This window comes from Pezoporus flaviventris, unplaced genomic scaffold, assembly GCF_033815535.1.
Source record: "Pezoporus flaviventris isolate CSIRO_AGI_PZ_B2104156 unplaced genomic scaffold, CSIRO_AGI_Pfla_v1 ptg000001l, whole genome shotgun sequence".
Taxonomy (NCBI): Eukaryota; Metazoa; Chordata; class Aves; order Psittaciformes; family Psittacidae; genus Pezoporus; species Pezoporus flaviventris.
In genome coordinates, this window is record NW_026892549.1 from 54,753,880 (window position 1) to 54,766,256 (window position 12,377).

Sequence of the window (12,377 nt, forward strand, 5' to 3'; positions counted from 1 at the left end):
TGAGGGAGTCACAGTTCCCAAGTAGGAGGCAGATAGTTTTTCCCATAAAAGCATAACTACATCGAGCTCTAGTGTTTAACACAGTATGTAGAATCTTCTGACATGTCTTTTATGGCAAATGGATAAGCCAAAAATACATTTCTTGATTATGTGACTGTAATGAAATATTAAAGCTGAAGTTTCTAGGTCTTGTGAACGATGTCAAAATGCGTGTTGAAACAGTTTAACAAGGACTGGGGTTTATTTAACCAAACATACTGCTCTGAACATCCCTTACTCCTCAACTGAATGCAGCAGCTTGTAATTCAGTATCCATCTGTCTTGGATGCAGTTGATGCAGTTCTTACTTGAAGCTTTGTGGGTTTTAGATGAAATTACATATTAATAAGAATGTGGGAGGGAAAGTTTCCCAGCTAATGTTCCCAGTTAGTTAAGAATCAAGTCACATTTTATTTACTTAAACCCATCTGTGCTTGTTTTGCCAGTAATATATTTGGTCTGCGGCCTGTGGACTATGCAGAAAGTGAAAAGATGAAGTCTGTGCTAATGTTACCAGTGAAGAATGAATCATTTCCATTTAACCAACCCTCTGAGGTAAACATGTGTGATTGTTTGGTTTTGTTTTGGTTTTGAAAAAAATGTAAGTCATCCTGTAAGTATTGAAGGCTTGGACTAAAGTACAGTGCATCACCTGCCTTTACAGGGACATTTAAAATGGGCTGGGAAACTAACTCAGCCAATATTTCTAGAATGTATGTGGGACACTTACAAGCTCTGGTATTCCGTGTTACAGCTTCATCTGGGAAAACAAAGGATGTTTCTTGTAATGTGGCTTTAGCATAGAATAATGACCCTTGTGTTATTCTTGAACTATTGCTGATTTAACTTTGCTGTTGTTTTTCTGCATATTTGAATGCATTCTATGTACCAAACTGTCTGAAAGCAGTAACATCTTTGCTTTTTGTGTGCTCTTAAAATGCTGTTCCAGTATAATTCTTTGTCCAAAAATGAAGATACCAGCTCAGCAGTTAAAAACAGGTTTTGGAAGATTGTTTTGGTGGTTTCTTGCCAAAGACTTCTCAGGACTTGTGGTCAAAATCAGGTTATCCTAGTGATACCAGCAGTCTTAGTCTACTCCAGGGTATAGAGCCTGTTATGTTCCCTCCTTATTGAGGTAATAAGATAACCATTGGCCAGAAGTAAACTGTTGCAGCTAAATCTGCAAGGATCTGACTGTTACTCCCACCTGAAGCAAATGAAAGATGCAGCTTTTCTGTTGCAAAGATAACCCTCAGTATTTGCATTTGCTTTGGGATGAGTGTGCACCAATGGGTGCTTACTAGCTTGTATGGATGATTTGATCCGAAGCCTGAGACTTTACGGTAACTGGGTCTCAAAGGTGTATCTGTATATGGGATCTGGGAGTACTTATAAAGACCCCAGAGCTGAAGCATCACATCCTTGTCAGCATAAAACTTGAGCAAGTAGATCCTTTTACTTTGCATTAGCAGTATCCGCATAAAACAAACTTAGCATTCATTACTTACACAGCAATGTATTGGGGACTTTTTAGTAAAAGGAAACACACATGTTAATTATACAGGCTACTCAACATATTGGTAGTGTAGCTGTGGGTAATGCTTCATTAAGAAAAGGAGGCTTTACTATATTGGGAATTATTTTTTTCTCTTTCAACACTGCAGTCAGACAGGCTGTTTCACAATGTTCAACCAGCTACGTGTGTGTATACCAGTGTCCTTATGGAAAAAAAAGGCAAGTAAGAAAAAACTGATGCACAAGCTGGTTTGGTACCTTGCATAAGCTAAATGAAGTACCTCAAATGTCAAGCTTTTTTCCTCTAGAACTGGTTTGTTATATAGAGATTTATTTAAGGACCCTGTCCACTAAACTTGTCATGAATTGTTTTTCAAAATGCTTATTATTATAGAATGGTTTGTTTATAGGTTAATTACAAAATGGTAGAATAATAATGCTTATTATTATAGAATGATTTGGTTTGGAAGGGACCTCAAAGCTCATCCAGTTCCAACCCCCTGCCAAGGGCAGGGATACCTTCCACTAGAGCCGGTTGCTCCAAGTCCTGTCCAGCCTGGCCTTGAACGCTGCCAGGGATGGGGCTGCCACAGCTTCTCTGGGCACCCTGTTCCAGTGTCTTACTCTTATTAAATAAAACTGTTGAGTTAGTTGCTTTATTTATGTTCCTAAACATTCAGTTTATTTCCTGTTCATGCAGATACTGAGCTTCAGCCAGCCAAGAGATGGACCTCTTGGTATACTGGGGAGCAGTCTTAGTGTGGAACAACAGAAACTGCTGAACAAACTAACAACAGTTCTGAAGGCTCGAAGGTGTACTGATTTTAACAGCAGAGGTATGCAGTCTTGATGAAATGTCTCTGTCCAAATATAAGTACTACAGTTCTGCACTTCATCCTTTAAGATGCTAGCTGCAACAGCATTTTTATCGTTCCTGATTAGTGTAGTTTCTGAAATCCCTGAATTATAGCTGTAGTAGAATAATGGTGTGTTGTTGCATGTAAATACATATAAAACCTGGTTACTACAATAGGAATCTTCCAGGGGAGCCACAGTTTGGCAGTACATTTAAAATCACTCTGTCCTCCTTGAAGTCTCTTTACACTTCTTTTACCAACTTAAAGGTCTCTGCTCATATGAGACACGATAAGATTCTTATCTTTCAGAAATGAGTCTTAGGCAGATGGTGGTGCCTTTAGAAAGAGCATGTCATCGAGTAGAAGTTGGCAACTTTTTTCTCACATGCTATCTTGCTTTTAATTTGGTTCTTCATTAAGATGATACAGCCAAATTATGGGCTTTGGGTGGTTTTTTTTTCTTTTTCACCTTTGAGGAGAATTTTGTCTTAATCCCTCCTATTAGTTGTTGTTTGGAGTGCTGCCTTTCCTGCTTGTGAAAGAAATGCTAAGGTTATTTTCCCCTACCATCTTTCACATCTTGATTATTACTCCAGGATTGTGAGTTAAGTTCTGTTAGCTCCGAGTTAAAGCTGTGAGATCCCATAGGAAGATTCCTGTCTAAGTTATATTTAACTTTAAAAGGCCTGGGAAAAAAGGTACTATCCTATAAACCAGAGCCTCCTCTTCTAAAGACTTCAGTGTTAGCTTAGAACTATAGAAGTATGACTTCTCTTTTTCACAGCAGGTATATGTTGAAACCCACAAATTTTCTAATAGCTCTCCTACTTAATCTTATCATAGTGTCACAAAATTCACATACTTGTGCTGGAAAGAGTGGCTGATAAATTATTATAGTTTGCTTATTCTTTAAATGGTGATTGATTGCTTTTCAGCCAGGCATGGTTCTGATTTTTATGTGCTTTTAGTTCTACTGATGTCATCTTTTTCCTAGTAACTCATCTCGTTATCCCTGATGTTCCAATGCCAAAAACTGTCAAATGTATGATGGCTATTCTGACTGGATGTTGGGTCCTCAAATTTGAATGTAAGTATTAAATATATGGGATTCCTTGGGTTTTTTGACCACAAATTGTAAATGGGATTCCAGAGAAAATTTTCTTTTCTAAACCAGCCCTAATATCAATACTAGCTTAACATAAAGTATGAGGGGGTTGGTTTTTCAACTCCTGAATGGAATGACAAGAGAATTAACTTAGATACAACTGCTCCTTCCTTGGCAAATGTGTGCATTTCATTGTTAGATGTAATGGGTTGGTCTTATCCTAAGTGTCAGTAGGGAATGAATTTGTTTATTGCTACATTACAAGTGATTTGAAAGATTATGGAAGATATCCTGGGAGAGGAGGAAGGAATTTATTAAACCCTTGGATTTCTTATAAATAGCTTCCCTTGAAATTGATAGCAAAGTTTTGCTTGGTCAAGGCCTGTAGGAAGGTAAGGTGTTGCCTGTTTGCACATAAGGTGAGATCTGTTGAAAGTTAAGATTTCTAACCAAAGTTGGTCTGTCATCATAAGCACCTTTTGTACTTTCCACTGAAGTTCTTAATAACTTCAGTTATAAAGAACTTCAGTTTCAGTTGAGAAAATTGTCGGGCTTTATGCAGGCTCAGGCAGATCAATTGTGTATGTAACTTTCAGTACCCATTTCTGTGCGTGTGAGCCCAGCAGACTGGAGTACTTGTCAACTAAAATAGTAACCTCCAAAGGATGATTTGCACAGTGTCCCTTCAGCGTGTGAGTAGTTTTGATGTAATTTCTCATGTAATTTGTAATTAGTTTTCATACAGTGCATGCTTCTTTGAGCAGCTGTTCAGTGGACTTGCACCAAATCTGCTTTTTATTCTTTCTAATATATTTCTTAGTATCCGCTCTCACAACAGCTGTAAAAGCCATTTTCTTCCCCTTGACCTTTATGGCTAAGGCCTTTTAGCTAATAAGTACCCTACAAATGAGTTAATTATCCATGGAAAACTCAGACGAATATTCTGGTTTTCTATTGTGTGACTAAACATCAGAATATAAGGATTCTTTAATAGTCTAAATTTTCCAGTCACTGAGGTTTGTGAAGGTACTGCTTAAAGCTTCAGAAGTTGCATACTAGTTTTTCAAACAAAGCACAACTCAGACTCTTGAAGACTGGGTTCTTTTATTCAGAGTGTTCCTGTGGCTTCCAGGTAGTCAGTATTTGTTCCATGCTTTTTTAAAGGGTCTCTTGAATTGCTGTCCCTTCAGAAATGTTTTCCGCAACACTGGCTATGTTTGTAGCCTTATGAGAGCTTGCAAAAGGAAAACATTGGTGCTGTGATTCCTACAAAGAGTAGCAGTTGAATGTAACATGGAGAAATACTGTTTCAAGCAAGCAGGGGGATTTAATAGACTCCAGATGCTTTGTTGAGAAGCAGAAGGGAGACAGTTTTCTGTTTGGAGGTAGGGATGCAGGAGGAAACTCAGAAGACTTAGAAGTGATATTTGGGTTGTATGATGGGAAAGGGTGTGTTCAGGTGCTCTGGAACAACATGCTGCTTAGCTGACTGAATAACCTGTTTCTGTGGGGAATCACTTGGCAGGTTCTTGGCTTCGCTCAGGTCAAGAGGTCTGCATACCTTCTGTCATTCTGCTAGGATGGGTTTCCTGTTTTTAATTGTATCTTTTTGCTGGTCACATGCTTAGAAAAATTCACCTGAATGGTAGGGAGATTAAATTAGTGAGACCTGAGTTTAAATCGTTGTGGAAGAACTTTTATAAGCTATTGGAAAAGAAAAAAACATAGTCTGAGAGTTATTCGGGGACTATTTTCATATTTTTTTTGTTTGCACCTGACTTTTATTTTATGTTGTTAGTACTGATTAGTACAATCCTGGCTGCTAATGCTCCCAGCTTAGTAAGCAACATACCACTTAAAAGCGAGTGATTCCCCTCCCTAGTGGGAATTGTTTGTAATAACTCATGGGGTCTGATGCAGCTAAGTGCCTATAATTAACAGCACCACTCCATCTGTTCCCACCAGTCTGTTATTAGTCTTCTTCAGAGTCATTACAAGTTAAAGATTGTTATAACAAATAATGGGACTCCTGCTGATGGAACATGTGTCTAGGAAAAAGAGGTCTTTGCTTTTCCATAATTTCTGTCAATTTTGCCTTCTGTTTGTTTCCTTAAATGTGATGCAAATAAACTTCCAGAAGTGTGCACATACCGTGGCTTACTTCTGTCAAAGCCACTGTAAATAGATTGAAGGAGTTGCTTATAGCTCAGTGATCTAGACTGTTCAAAACCTTCACTGAACTGTTTGAGAAAGTAAAGCTCAGTGTAGCACTTACTGAACTGCTGACTGTGCATAAGTGAGCATTTGAATTTTTTTACTACGAGGCAAGCTGCATTTGTCTGTTATTTCTAAAGTTACGTTTATAGCCCCTACATAATTATACCACTTCTTTAAAAAACATCACATGCTTGCAAAACCCAGTATTTCATTTAGGAGTGTATTTCTTATGTTAACTTTTCTGTTCTAACAGGCTTTCAAGCTGTGTTTCTTTAGTAAAGAGCAATTTGCTTTTCTTGTTTAATTCTACGGTGCTTCTGTTTACATGTGTCTATACACACAGATAAAGCATCCATTAGTATCATTGGAGAGGAAATGGGGAATTTTCTGAGCTAAACGTAAGGTCTCTAAGTATTAGAGAGCCAAGGTTTAAATACATATCTTCATTTTTTGGGTTCCCTTTTTTCTTCAGGTAGATTAGGATGAAAGGATGCCGCCACTGAGCAGTATTAGATCTTCACAGAAGAAAAATTTCACCTTATCAGTTGCAGTTCCATATTTTCCATGTATATAATACACTGTCAGCAATATATGCACTTTCAAAGCAGCATAGGATTCAGTTGAGACACTGTTGTCACAGTGCTCCTTGCCCTTGGCCATATCTTTCATTGGTTTCATTATTTTATTGCCTTCATTATTTCTGAGATGGTAATAGGGCACAAAGTAGCGTATCATTATCCTTCTGCAAGTAGGCTGAAACAAAGATTCAAAGTATCACTGTATTTCCTCTGTGCTTTTTATAGAGCATAGAATAATGTAATTAAAACCAGCAGAAGTCTTTAATAGCTTTTCAGCTTGTTTTTTCTTAAACTGATTGTCATCTGTTAAAGCAGGGGATGAAAAATGATCTTGGTAATGATACACATTGGAACAAGCTTGTGTCAGTCTTTGCAGTGAAGCATTTGGCAGAATTCTAAGCATCTGATTGCTTACGCCTTCATCTGTTTTGCTTACCTGGAGCAACGGCAATGATTCAGCTCTGATCATATAAAAGAATGCAGAACCTCCATGGTTTCCCTGTAAGGCCACAGAACAACTGGAGGTTGACTGGAAAAGCTAGGGAATTGCATGACTGATGTTTTAAGGTGAAAACATTTTTATGAGTTTCTTGGAGTAGTATGCCCATCCTTGTTTATGCTGTTAGACAGGAAAAGTGCAAAGTTGTTTGAGCTGACTGCTTCTTAGGCTCCAGTGTCTCTCTTCCATGCATGAACTTCCTTCAGGTAACAGGCTGATACTCAGCAAAGCCCTCTCTCCTGAAAGCAGCTCAAAACTTTTCATCACCGGAGTTTCATGCTTCTTTTGCAGTTGGAGGCTTACTTCAACTGCCTCCTCCTACAAAAAGACTTAGCTCTGTGGGATGTGGTTGAAATCTGTGTATGCATGTTGTGTACTGGGTGTAAAGCTGCGAGGAATGCTTCACATCAGCAAAGTCTGAACGCCTGCACTCCTGTAGTGACTGCAGCCTCTGGAAAAGAGGCAGCAAACAGTTTTGTTTCAAATTCAGCACAAAGCTAGACTGTGAAACTTTTGGGGTTTACAGAGGAGAAAATGGGGTGAGAATATCTTAAATGTGGTGTTTGCCCTTTGTCTGCAGAGCTAGGAAGTGGGCTGTTTTGAAATAAAGTCTACAGGAAAAGGAAACCAGGTTTCCATTATTCCCTCTGTTCTAGGTCATCCAGATACTCAGTTTTTCATATTTAGAGTCCTTGTGCTCTAACTCTTAGTTTGAAGAAAATATTGCATTAAGGAAGCCCATTGTAAGGAAAAGGATGGAAAATACTAATTTAACAGTATGTGGTGGGATCCAGAGGATAAGCATACTTGGTGGAATTTAACATGACCTCTCCTCCTCACCTCCAGTCACCTTGGTCGGTCTAGAGGACACCTGTGGCAAACATTGATTCCTTAAAGAAGTTAGGACGCTTGGGGGTTTAAATGATGTAGTGATTTTCATATTATATGCTCCTAGCATCTGGGAATTGATGTTTAAGGACTTCCTAAGCATCTGCTCCATCATGTTTAATAAATATCACCTGGATAACTTGTTAACAACCTTTCTTAAGCCGATTCATTTTAGTCTGTGCAGCATCTTGTGTCATTTCTGTGTGTTAGAAAAATGGACTGCTCTTGTTTAACCAAATGGGATCTCTGCCTCTGTGAAAATCTCAGATTCTGAAGTTACTTTGTAAGAATATGAGACAGTATAAAAACTCTTCTCTGTGCTATAGCAGAGACCGGTAATGCTGTTGATGAGAGCAAATTGAAGCTAGCCGTGCCAGATTTCCCTAAGGCTTTCTCTCAGTCTAGATTTCTTCCTTTTCTAGGAAAATAATCTTATCAGGCTTTACTCAATCTGCATGTAAATCTTAAAACCCAGTGCAGGCTGAGCTGAGGAAGTTTCAGTTGCAATCTACTAGATCTTGGATGTGCAGCATTTTATCTTCTTTGTTGCTATTGTGTATTTCTGAATTGCCTTTGGTGTTCTAGGAGATTTTTTGGACTAACCCCTGCTCTTTCCTTTATTAATGCAAATCCAACAAAACTCCGCTAAGGCTAATTGAGTTGCTGAGAGTTACCCCTGGGTATCTGTGGGTGATTACTACTTGTCCTTGGCAACCAGTTCTTTCTGTACTTCATCCTGTTTAAGTTGTTTTTGCTGATGCAGTTAGTTTCATTATAAATCAGTAAGACTTTCATAAATAAGGATCATAGGCCTCTGATCTTAAATTTTGCAAATAACGCTGTTATGTATACCAGCACTAGTAGCTCCTGTTGTATCAAAGGTCAAATAATGATACTGGGTGGTCACCCTTTTAACCTGCTTGTTCCATTATATACCCGAAGGTGAGAAGGTAGGGGCAACCGTTCAGTGAGGTAATAAGGTTCAGCGTAAGTATTGATGCTTTACTATCTTGCTAATAATGGGGGAAAAAGATCAGTATATTCTCCTTGCCAAATGTAGTAGCATCAAGCTAAAATGTGGTTGTATTAGGCTAAAACCCTTTTTCTGCAGTATTTTCTAGGGACTTGAAAGTAGGCTTGTTTTTCTGCCGGCATTTGGTGCAAATGATTTTGTTTACATCTACAAATTGCAAGTGTGAAATCAGCTATTTAAGAGGCTTTTAAAAATTCTAATGTTCTGTATTTCTAGGGAAGAACCTTGCATGACCACTCTGCACATGTGATCTTGCCCCAGTGTGTTTTTCTCTCGGGCAAGCTTTATTAACAAGTGCTAGCAAACGAGAACTGGACACTGCAAAACAGCTCTGGTCCACATGAAGTGCCCTGCTACATGTCTTGCCTTTTAGAATCATAGAATAGTTAGGGTTGGAAAGGACCTTAAGATCATCTAGTTCCAAACCCCCTGCCATGGGCAGGGACACCTCACACTAAACCATGTCACCCAAGGCTCTGTCCAACCTGACCTTGAACACCACCAGGGATGGAGCATTCACAGCTTCCCTGGGCAACCCATTCCAGTGCCTCATCACCCTTACAGTAAAGAGTTTCTTGCTTATATGCAATCTAAACTTCCCCTGTTTAAGTCTTAACCTGTTACCCCTTGTCCTATCCCTACAGTCCCTAATGAAGAGTCCCTCCCCAGCATCCCTTATAGCCCCCCTTCAGATACTGGAAGGCTGCTAGGAGGTCTCCACGCAGCCTTCTCTTCTCCAGGCTGAACAGCCCCAACTTCTCAGCCCGTCTTCATACGGGAGGTGCTCCAGTCCCCTGATCATCCTTGTGGCCTCCTCTGGACTTGTTCCAACAGTTCCATGTCCTTTTTATGTTGAGGACACCAGAACTGCACACAGTACTCCAGGTGAGGTCTCACGAGAACAGAGTAGAGGAGCAGGATCACCTCCTTTGACCTGCTGGTCACGCTCCTTTTGATGCAGCCCAGGATACGGTTGGCTTTCTGGGCTGCGAGCGCACACTGAAGCCAGCTCATGTTCATCTTCTCATCAACCAACACCCCCAAGTCCTTCTCAGGGCTTCTCTGAATCTCTTCTCTGCCCAACCTGTAGCTGTGCCTGGGATTGCTCCCACCCAGGTATAGAACCTTGCACTTGGCATGGTTAAACTTCATGAGGTTGGCATCAGCCCACCTCTCAAGCGTGTCCAGGTCCCTCTGGATGGCATTCCTTCCCTCCAGCGTACCAACCGAACCACACAGCTTGGTGTCATCGGCAAACTTGCTGAGGGTGCACTCAATCCCACTGTCCATGTCACTGACAAAGATGTTGAACAAGACCGGTCCCAACACCGATCCCTGAGGGACACCACTCATTACTGGTCTCCAGCCGGACATGGAGCCATTGACCACAACTCTTTGCGTGCGGTAATTGATCCAACTACTGTGAATAAACTAGAGGGCCATTAAAGTGTAGTTGCAGTAATCACTCTCTTTAGGGAAAAGAGCATGTTAAGTGAATAAACTTGGATCAACCTCAAACCTAGAAGGTCTACAGGTCTTACTGGCAATAACATCAAGGAATAAATCAAGATGGGCTGAGATCCTGAGTAAGTTGAATGGCCTTACTTTATTTTAGAGCAGAACAGACTAGATTTTTAGTCAGGCGTGCCAGTGAAGAACGTACAGTGAATGGGGGAAGGAAAACAACGTAACCCTTATCTCTACCTCCACCTAAAATTACAGGTGTCTTCTCAAAAGTAAGTTTACTTCACCCTCCATTTTCAGAGAGTTTCTTTAAGGATGTTCTTGTTCTTCCAAGGTTCAGCCTTGTTCTGAATTGCTTTTCTTGCATAAGTACTTAAGTTGTCCATCCCAATTTCAGAAGGGAGGTGGCATAGTATTGATGGTGTCCTGATCACTTTCTAATTAGGGTAATAGCAATTCTTTGTTTCAGTCCATTCATTTCAGCAGTGTCTTGGCAGCAGGTTCTAACTGGTGACTTTTCAATACAGTGATGGACAAATGAGAGTCTGTAATCTCACGAGTTCTGGGAAGCAATTTAACATAGCTCCTGTTTGAAGTCAAAGGGTGCTATACTTCTGACTTAAATAGGAGTGCTGTAAGGTCAAGAGAGCTTCTGGGAATGTCCCTGTAAAAGAAGTGGAGTGATGTACCTTTGAGTGCATTATGGAATTTTATTTCCTTTTATATGTCCTCTTAATCAGCATGACACTCAGTTGGATGGAGAGACTATTAAAAAGGAACTGTCATGTTATTCAGCCACTTACAGATGTTAGCAGCTTTAGAATTAATAATGCCTACTCAAGAAAAAGACCTGGGCTTTATTGAATGGATTCAGCACTCAGTTTTCACAGAAAATAAAATCCCTATCTGTAAAAAAAAAACAACAAAAAAAAAAACAAAACAACCCAGAAGCTGAGGTTTGCTCTAATCTTCTGTTTGTATTCTGTTTATACTTCTAATTGAGTATGCTCTAATCTTCTGTTTGTATCCCTACTCATAAGTGTGAAATTGAGGGCTTTTTTTTTTTAGCACCAGGTCATTTGGTGGTGGTTGTGCCATCTCATAGAAGGATGATAAAGCTCATACATTCCTGGTGCTTCCAAGTGACACTGAAGCTAATTATGCTGTCTTTGAGAAGCTCAGTTTGGCTGTTGGAGCCATTGTATCTGCAAATGATAATGCAAAACCAATAAACTAGAAGCAAGTGACTTTTCTGATTTCTTTTTTATTGTGGTATGTGAATTCTTTAATTCTTTAGTACAGAATCTCTTTCTAAGTATGCAGGAGTCACTGAAGAGAAATGAGTGACTCAAAGCAATCGGTCTGAACAAAGTCTGCAGTTAACGGACATACTGGTCTCTATCACTTAAATAAATTACTTTAGCTCCGTCCTTCTAATTAGGAGGTCTTCCATTCCTTGACTGTTCACCTTACGTTTGTAAGCACCTTCCTCAAACACTGGTTGCTAACTGCATCGGTTTTCTGAATATATAGCTAGACCATGATTCTGATGATACGTGTCTTCAGTCATTCCTTGTTCCTTAGGGTCTTTTGCTGTTACCTTGTCTGTACTGTCTTGTCTCTTTCCAAGTGATACTCTTACTACAGATTGGCTGTGCTGTTGGTGGCAGGATTGCCATGAATTATTTTGAAGTCTGAAACACCATCTCCTCAGAGCTTGAGGATTGCAAAGACTGTCTTTCCTCTTTTGCAACCTGCACATAGTGTTAGATGAGACTGCTTAAAATGTCCCTGAGCACAGTAGTTCCAAAAGCATTTGTAGTTATCTCTCAAATATGACAAGACCCATGAGTCAGAGCAAGTTCTGCTTCTACATCTTGCATGAAAAATATGTTTGGGAATTGAAAATGTCCTAGTTTTCTACCACCAAATACCACAGAATCTGTTGCTCCACAAAAGGGCTGGGTGTGTGGTAGGTCTAACGATGTTGTCCCTTAACATGCTTATATTAAAGGAAACACCTGGGCACTGAGAACTTACGTTCATGGGTTTTTATGGTAAAATACCTTCTGTGCCACAGATCTGTTAAGGCGCAGATTTGTTGTGATTCTAGCTGGTTAAGAAAAGCCAAAATGAATCATCGAATCATAGAATAGTTAGGGTTGGAAAGGACCGTAAGATC

The 12,377-nt window shown here is 39.8% G+C and overlaps 1 protein-coding gene across 1 annotated transcript in view; it reads left to right on the forward strand.

Moving 5' to 3' along the window:
• Nucleotides 1–12,377, forward strand: part of BARD1 (BRCA1 associated RING domain 1) — a 46,475-nt gene that overhangs the window by 30,396 nt on the left and 3,702 nt on the right. Inside the window, exons 7-9 of the mRNA XM_061458167.1 lie at nt 486–594; nt 2,255–2,390; nt 3,406–3,498. Of these exons, the coding sequence (XP_061314151.1) occupies nt 486–594; nt 2,255–2,390; nt 3,406–3,498 (338 nt within the window). The remainder of the gene's footprint in view (nt 1–485; nt 595–2,254; nt 2,391–3,405; nt 3,499–12,377) is intronic.